This window comes from Bombyx mandarina, chromosome 12 (genome assembly GCF_030267445.1).
Source record: "Bombyx mandarina strain Sakado chromosome 12, ASM3026744v2".
In the NCBI taxonomy this organism is placed as follows: domain Eukaryota; kingdom Metazoa; phylum Arthropoda; class Insecta; order Lepidoptera; family Bombycidae; genus Bombyx; species Bombyx mandarina.
The window spans coordinates 13,556,693-13,565,634 of record NC_143219.1 but is presented as its reverse complement, the minus strand read 5'-3'; the positions used below and the strand labels follow the sequence as shown (position 1 = coordinate 13,565,634).

General features: G+C 37.3%; 1 protein-coding gene across 1 annotated transcript; it reads left to right on the top strand.

The window, feature by feature from the left end:
• The first annotated feature begins 7,789 nt into the window (after nucleotides 1–7,789).
• Nucleotides 7,790–8,934, top strand: LOC114250536 (retinol dehydrogenase 11). The gene has a single exon (XM_089732057.1). The coding sequence runs from the start codon at nucleotides 7,846–7,848 to the stop codon at nucleotides 8,803–8,805; it is 960 nt and encodes a 319-aa protein (XP_089588183.1). The 5' UTR covers nucleotides 7,790–7,845; the 3' UTR covers nucleotides 8,806–8,934.
• Nucleotides 8,935–8,942: the final 8 nt, after the last annotated feature.

Sequence of the window (8,942 nt, the reverse complement as noted above, 5' to 3'; positions counted from 1 at the left end):
TAAGTGGTTATTGGAGCCCATAGACATCTACGAAGTAAATGCGCCACCCAAGTTCTAAGGTCTCAAGTATAGTTACAACGGCTGCCCCACCCTTCAAACCGAAACGCATTACTGCTTTACGGCAGGAATAGGCAGGGCGGTGGTACCTACCCGTGCGGACTCACAAGAGGTCCTACCACCAGTAATTACGCAAATTTTAATTTTGCGGGTTTCATTTTTATTACACGATGGACTTCCTTCACGACTATTCCTTCACCGTGGTAGTCAATCGTGAACATCTGTTAAGTACGTATTTCATTAGAAAAATTGGTACCCGCCTGCGAGATTCGATCATCGTTGCATCGCTAGATTTGAGTGCACCGGACGTCTTATCCTTTAGGCCACGACGACTTCCAACTAAAACCGAAGCTAAAACCGTAATAAAGTACTGGCATCTCACGCTGTATTTTCCTTTCGTTGCTGACGCAGCAACAACTCACTAACGACAAATTATTCGCCGAGAACCATAAACAATATTTCGAGTACATTGCTATCCTAATCATATGCTATTGCCCTTGTAGGCAGACGAATATACGGCCCACCCGATGGTGAGTGGTTACCGTCACTCATGGACGTCTGCAATACCAGGGGCACAGGCAAGCTTCTGTCTTGGCGATATCAATAATCGATGGAGACCTCACAATCGAAAGCACACATCGACAAAAGATAAACAGATACTCATGTTTTTGAGGCTGCTTCGAAACTACAATAATATAATGTTTGCAAATGCATTTTCATATTAAGCTGTTCAAATTTTAATTATCTATATATTAATACGTGAAGCAAAAACTTTGCATCCCTTTTTACGAAAATTGCGCTGACGGAGGACCCACACTTATAGAGAATATAGAGAAGGAATGCAGAATGCTAATATTCTTTTAAAATTGTCCATTTATAATACATTAAATCAATGAAAAAAACATTACACACACTACTATATATTTGACACACACACATATATACTCTTTGTTTGTTGTCAAACTTTTGTTATTGCATAAAATCTGTGGTGAAATTGAGAATAGGTTAATATTGTTTATCTTTAATATTATTTGTCTATAGTGTAGTAGATTAAAGAAGTATAATAGTTTTTGACAACAGAACCTTAATAATGTTCAAACTTATAATTTAAATAAATTATAGTCGAATTTCTACAATTGCGGAACCACTAGTATTGATTAAGCGAACATACACCAATACTTTTTTAGATAATGACCAAGTCGCTGTATAGTGGGACCAAAGAAAAACGAAATCTACCCAGTAGATTGTATGTGGTGTGCGCACAATGGCAGACCTTGCCATTTTATTTATGCAAAGGACATATGCAATCGCAGAAGTCTTGACAAAAATGATTTCACTACGCAAATAATACTATACAAATATAATTGCTTCTCCTGATTGATTCACTGACACATAAAACGAAGAACCTAAGTCGTTGGCCTATAAACTTGAATATCGATAACTGGTTTTCGTCAATATTCTATAATTATTTGAAAATATAAAAATACAAATTATTTCTAAAATATAAATATAAATTTTATAATTATTTTTTACTGGTGGTAGGACCTCTTGTGAGTCCGCACAGGTAGGTACCACCACCCCGCCTATTTCTGCCGTGAAGCAGTAATGCGTTTCGGTTTAAAGGGTGGGGCAGCCGTTTTAACTATACCGAGACCTTAGAACTCATATCTCAAAATGGGTGGTGGCATTTACGTTGTAGATGTCTATGGGCTCTGGTAACCACTTAATACCAGTTGAGCTGTGAGCTCGTCCATCCATATATGCAATAAAGACAAAAAAACATGAAAAATATATGACCTTAAAACTTATTAATTCAATGTGTAAATAAATGTCTTTATTTTAGTATTTAACGTACGACATATTGTGTATGACATTATAGTTATACATATCACAATAAACGTATAAGAGGAAGCGGTCTTGATTTTGTAATTTAGTCTTATCATACATCTAGCAGCTACAGCAAGTCACGTAGAGTTTAACATGTTAATGTCAGTGATTATTGTCTTGGTTTTAATATTCGCGTTTCGCACTTATCTGCGGATGACTAAGCAAATGTGCGACCCGAATGTTTCTATGGTCGGCAGTGTTGTTATAGTGACGGGAGCCAATTCGGGAATTGGCCTTCAGACCGCTAAAGATTTAGCTCGGCGTGGCGCCAGAGTGATACTTGCCTGCAGGAGCGTCGATCGAGGCACCAAAGCCAGAGACGAGATCATATCCGTTACAAACAACAAAAACGTTGTGTTCAAACAAATCGATTTATCATCGTTAAGATCCTTGCTCTTTTCAGGTAATATAGGAAAGAATTTGAACAATTCGTCACTTCCGTTTCTATTTCTATTCCATTTTTATACTGAACTAGTTTATCTGGAATATTACTATTATACTTAAGTAAATTAAATACCATAAAAGTTTTATAAAAAAATATAATCTTTAAAGATTATTTTACTTTAAAGTTGTAAATTGTAAATTTTCGAGAGTACAATCAGTCCATTTCAGCCTATATTTAGTATATTGTGCCTGGTAGTTGTACTTAGGTATTTAATGTTGCCCAACTGATCCTAGGGACAAGTTCACGATAAGCAAAGACGGCTACGGCAGGATAGTTGGAAGGATTAAAGATATCATCGTTCGAGGAGGGGAGAACATCGCGCCGAAAGAAATAGAAGATTTGCTGAACACACATCCCGATGTTGAAGAAAGTCAGGTGCGTAAGGAACATAACAAGCCACGGTTGCGTCAACATACTAAATAAAGTTTTTGAGTAGTCTCGTAATTAAATTAATAAACGGTAAAGTAAGAAGCTTTACACAACATCCAATGCTTTATTGTGCTGGTATGAGTAACAGAGACTTAGATACATACTTATATACGTTTAAATATTTACATATGTAAAGAAACTATATTTCTTTATAGTACATTTGTACAGCGCTCTATAGATCCTGTGTACTTATATAGATGGCGCTGTCGACAATGGTGACATACGTTGTGAATGAAGGGTTGACATCTGCCATGTTCGGGCATATTGTTTTAAATAAAATTAGATAATTATTTTAGGGAATTGAGAGTGGTGGACTTTAAATGTCGTTTCTCTGTTTTCAGAGCAACGCCATATTTGTTTCAACTACAATTCCCATATATAATTCATAGTTAATTCAATAGAAAAGTCTTATACCTACATATATAACTAGTCAGGTCATAAGTATTGTCACACAGTAAAAACTTTTCTTTTAGAATGCTGGCCACAAAAAAGTTTATTGAATTCGAATATCGAATTGTTCATGAAAATAAAAATGTATACTTTTAGAATTTTACTCATTTTTAAATATGGAGTGGACGCTTAAAGAAGACCGTGTTGCAGTTATTGCGTTGCATCGTTGCGGTTACGCGCCAATTCAGATTTTTAACATACTGAAAAATTTTAATAAAACCAAAAGATTCGTTTATCGTACCATCAAACGATACAATGAAGACTCTAGTGTAGATGACAGGTCAAGAAGTGGTCGCCCTCGGTCTGTTAGGACTCCAGCAGTGATAAAAGCTGTGAAGGCGCGAATTCAAAGAAATCCCAAACGTAAGCAGAAACTGTTGGCCTTTCAGATGGGGTTAACCAGAACCACGGTGAAAAGAACCACATATCGAAGAAAAACAGGAAATCGTTTGAATGCTCGTCTAATGGACCTGAGACTGAAGAGATGCCGCGCTTTGTTGAAGCGGTACGCGGGAAAAAAATATCGGGAAATTCTTTTTTCGGATGAAAAATTTTTTACCGTAGAAGAGAGCTACAACAAACAAAATGATAAGGTGTACGCACACAGTAGTGAAGAAGCGAGCAACCGTATTCCGCGTGTCCAACGAGGTCATTTTCCATCCTCGCTCATGGTATGGTTGGGAGTTTCTTATTGGGGCTTAACACAGGTACATTTTTGCGAGAAAGGTGTAAAAACGAATGCAGTTGTGTATCAAAATACAGTCCTGACGAACCTTGTGGAACCTGTTTCTCATACCATGTTCAATAACAGGCACTGGTTATTCCAACAAGATTCGGCGCCAGCTCATAGAGCGAAGAGCACACAAGACTGGCTGGCGGCGCGTGAAATCGACTTCATCCGGCACGAAGACTGGCCCTCCTCCAGTTCAGATTTGAATCCGTTAGATTACAAGATATGGCAACACTTGGAGGATAAGGCGTGCTCAAAGCCTCATCCCAATTTGGAGTCACTCAAGACATCCTTGATTAAGGCAGCCGCCGATATTGACATGGACCTCGTTCGTGCTGCGATAGACGACTGGCCGCGCAGATTGAAGGCCTGTATTCAAAATCACGGAGGTCATTTTGAATAAACTTTAGTGTCATAAGAATCTATGTTTTGTTAAGTTCATTTTGGTATATGAATGGTTACATAATGAATAAACTTGTTTCAATTATTTTACATTAAACATGTGACAGAATTTATGACCTGACTAGGTAGATAGTCAACATTCAGCCAAAGATCAGGCAAACCTGTTTACCACAAGAATGTTTAGCCGATGTGGGAATGGAACCTACGACCCTCGACGCAACAGTCGAGGGCGATAATTACTGCACGATTTTTTTTTTATTGCCCTTGTAGGCAGACGAGCATAGGGCCCACCTGATGGTGAGTGGTTACCGTCGCCCATGGACTTCAGCAATGCCAGGGGCAGAGCCAAACCGCTGCTCACAGAGTCATTCAAAATATATAATTTAGTGTGTGTAATGGTGATAGCCGCGAAACCTTAAAATGATTAGTGCTATTAATTAAGAATTAGCATATTCATTAAGAAACATCAAAATGATAATAAATGAGATTTATAAAAAATAATAATGGGTAGAGTTGTAAAATAATATCTATAATGACAGCACGGGTGAACATATGACGTTAGTTCTGTTTTATAATAATTTACATGATAATCTATATATTAATACGTGAAGGAAAAACTTTGTATCCGTTTTTACGAAAATTGCGCGGACGGAGGAGTATGAAATTTTCCACACTTATAGAGAATATAGAGAAGAAGTGCACAATGCTAATATTTTTTTTAATTAATGCATAAAAGATACATTAAATCAATAAAGAAAACATTACACACACTACATACCATGTATTTGACGCACACACGCATGCATACTATTTATTGTCAAACTTTTGTTCTTGACGTCTGTGGTCAAATTGAGAATAGATTAAATATTGTTTGTCTTTATTAATATTTTTTTATAGAGTAGCCTTGGCGAAATTTGTGGTTATAAAAGTATAAAATACAATCATAATAGTGTACAAATTTACAATTCTAATTAATTATAGTCGAATTTCGACTACTGCGGGACCTCTAGTCTTATTAAATATATCGTCCAGGTCGTCGGAGTGTCGGACAAAAGAGTCGGAGAAGAGCTCTGTGCTGTTGTGAGGCTGCGTGACGGCGCTGCGTTGAGTCTCGATGACGTAACAAAGCATTTAACAGGAGAAATCGCACGCTTCAAATTTCCGAGGATTCTCAAAGTCACACAAGAGTTCCCGAAGACCGCTTCAGGGAAGATCCAAAAGTATAAACTGAGAGAAATGATCGAGAATGGACAATTGTGATGTATCGATGCATCGAATGATTTTGATAAAATAAATATATTTTTAAATTTACAATAAAAATAGTATTCCTCTTACACTCTTTCTATAGTTTTTAAATATATATTTTTATTGCTTAGTTGTGTGGACGAGCTCACAGCCCACCTTGTGTTAAGTGGTTATTGGAGCCCATAGACATCTACGAAGTAAATGCGCCACCCAAGTTCTAAGGTCTCAAGTATAGTTACAACGGCTGCCCCACCCTTCAAACCGAAACGCATTACTGCTTTACGGCAGGAATAGGCAGGGCGGTGGTACCTACCCGTGCGGACTCACAAGAGGTCCTACCACCAGTAATTACGCAAATTTTAATTTTGCGGGTTTCATTTTTATTACACGATGGACTTCCTTCACGACTATTCCTTCACCGTGGTAGTCAATCGTGAACATCTGTTAAGTACGTATTTCATTAGAAAAATTGGTACCCGCCTGCGAGATTCGATCATCGTTGCATCGCTAGATTTGAGTGCACCGGACGTCTTATCCTTTAGGCCACGACGACTTCCAACTAAAACCGAAGCTAAAACCGTAATAAAGTACTGGCATCTCACGCTGTATTTTCCTTTCGTTGCTGACGCAGCAACAACTCACTAACGACAAATTATTCGCCGAGAACCATAAACAATATTTCGAGTACATTGCTATCCTAATCATATGCTATTGCCCTTGTAGGCAGACGAATATACGGCCCACCCGATGGTGAGTGGTTACCGTCACTCATGGACGTCTGCAATACCAGGGGCACAGGCAAGCTTCTGTCTTGGCGATATCAATAATCGATGGAGACCTCACAATCGAAAGCACACATCGACAAAAGATAAACAGATACTCATGTTTTTGAGGCTGCTTCGAAACTACAATAATATAATGTTTGCAAATGCATTTTCATATTAAGCTGTTCAAATTTTAATTATCTATATATTAATACGTGAAGCAAAAACTTTGCATCCCTTTTTACGAAAATTGCGCTGACGGAGGACCCACACTTATAGAGAATATAGAGAAGGAATGCAGAATGCTAATATTCTTTTAAAATTGTCCATTTATAATACATTAAATCAATGAAAAAAACATTACACACACTACTATATATTTGACACACACACATATATACTCTTTGTTTGTTGTCAAACTTTTGTTATTGCATAAAATCTGTGGTGAAATTGAGAATAGGTTAATATTGTTTATCTTTAATATTATTTGTCTATAGTGTAGTAGATTAAAGAAGTATAATAGTTTTTGACAACAGAACCTTAATAATGTTCAAACTTATAATTTAAATAAATTATAGTCGAATTTCTACAATTGCGGAACCACTAGTATTGATTAAGCGAACATACACCAATACTTTTTTAGATAATGACCAAGTCGCTGTATAGTGGGACCAAAGAAAAACGAAATCTACCCAGTAGATTGTATGTGGTGTGCGCACAATGGCAGACCTTGCCATTTTATTTATGCAAAGGACATATGCAATCGCAGAAGTCTTGACAAAAATGATTTCACTACGCAAATAATACTATACAAATATAATTGCTTCTCCTGATTGATTCACTGACACATAAAACGAAGAACCTAAGTCGTTGGCCTATAAACTTGAATATCGATAACTGGTTTTCGTCAATATTCTATAATTATTTGAAAATATAAAAATACAAATTATTTCTAAAATATAAATATAAATTTTATAATTATTTTTTACTGGTGGTAGGACCTCTTGTGAGTCCGCACAGGTAGGTACCACCACCCCGCCTATTTCTGCCGTGAAGCAGTAATGCGTTTCGGTTTAAAGGGTGGGGCAGCCGTTTTAACTATACCGAGACCTTAGAACTCATATCTCAAAATGGGTGGTGGCATTTACGTTGTAGATGTCTATGGGCTCTGGTAACCACTTAATACCAGTTGAGCTGTGAGCTCGTCCATCCATATATGCAATAAAGACAAAAAAACATGAAAAATATATGACCTTAAAACTTATTAATTCAATGTGTAAATAAATGTCTTTATTTTAGTATTTAACGTACGACATATTGTGTATGACATTATAGTTATACATATCACAATAAACGTATAAGAGGAAGCGGTCTTGATTTTGTAATTTAGTCTTATCATACATCTAGCAGCTACAGCAAGTCACGTAGAGTTTAACATGTTAATGTCAGTGATTATTGTCTTGGTTTTAATATTCGCGTTTCGCACTTATCTGCGGATGACTAAGCAAATGTGCGACCCGAATGTTTCTATGGTCGGCAGTGTTGTTATAGTGACGGGAGCCAATTCGGGAATTGGCCTTCAGACCGCTAAAGATTTAGCTCGGCGTGGCGCCAGAGTGATACTTGCCTGCAGGAGCGTCGATCGAGGCACCAAAGCCAGAGACGAGATCATATCCGTTACAAACAACAAAAACGTTGTGTTCAAACAAATCGATTTATCATCGTTAAGATCTGTGAGGGAGTTCGCGAAAGATATCATCGAGACGGAGAATGAGCTTCATGTATTGATCAACAACGCGGGTATGTTCAGCAACGAAAAGAACTACACAGAAGACGGAATAGATATGGTGATGCAGGTCAACTATTTTGGGCCGTTCTTACTGACGCGACTGCTTCTACCGCTATTGAAAAAATCTCAACCGAGCCGAATCGTCAACATTAGTTCAATATTTAATTTATTCGGTACAATTAACTTTAGGGATGATAACCACAAATCTTTCTATAACGGTATTCTCACGTATTGTAACAGCAAGCTGTGCAATTTGATTTTTACGATAGAATTGTCGGAAAGGCTGCGCGATACGGGCGTTGTCGTTAACGCTGTCCATCCCGGTATCATCTTGACTAATATAACGAATGGCTGTTCGAATTTACTGTACAGAGTTGGATTCGCTGTCCTCTGTTGGTTCAACAACTTAACAGACGAAGATGGTGCTCAAACTCCGCTCCATTTAGCGACTAGTGATATAGGAGGGAACGCTACAGGTAAATTCTTTATCAATTGTTCAGAATCTTCACTCGTGTCTCCAAAAACACGAAATGAAGTTCTCCGAAAGAAATTGTGGGAGCACTCAAATAAATTAATACGATTCGATGAAAGTTCTGTGCAATTATAAAATAGAAATTGTTGATAAAATTCATGTTGACTAGCTATTTTGTCGATCCGTCTTTTATTAAAATCTGGATATTGTATCGGATGATCTTTAGTTAAAAAATCATGGAAAACTGTCCTCTATTCCTGGTTTGATGTTTA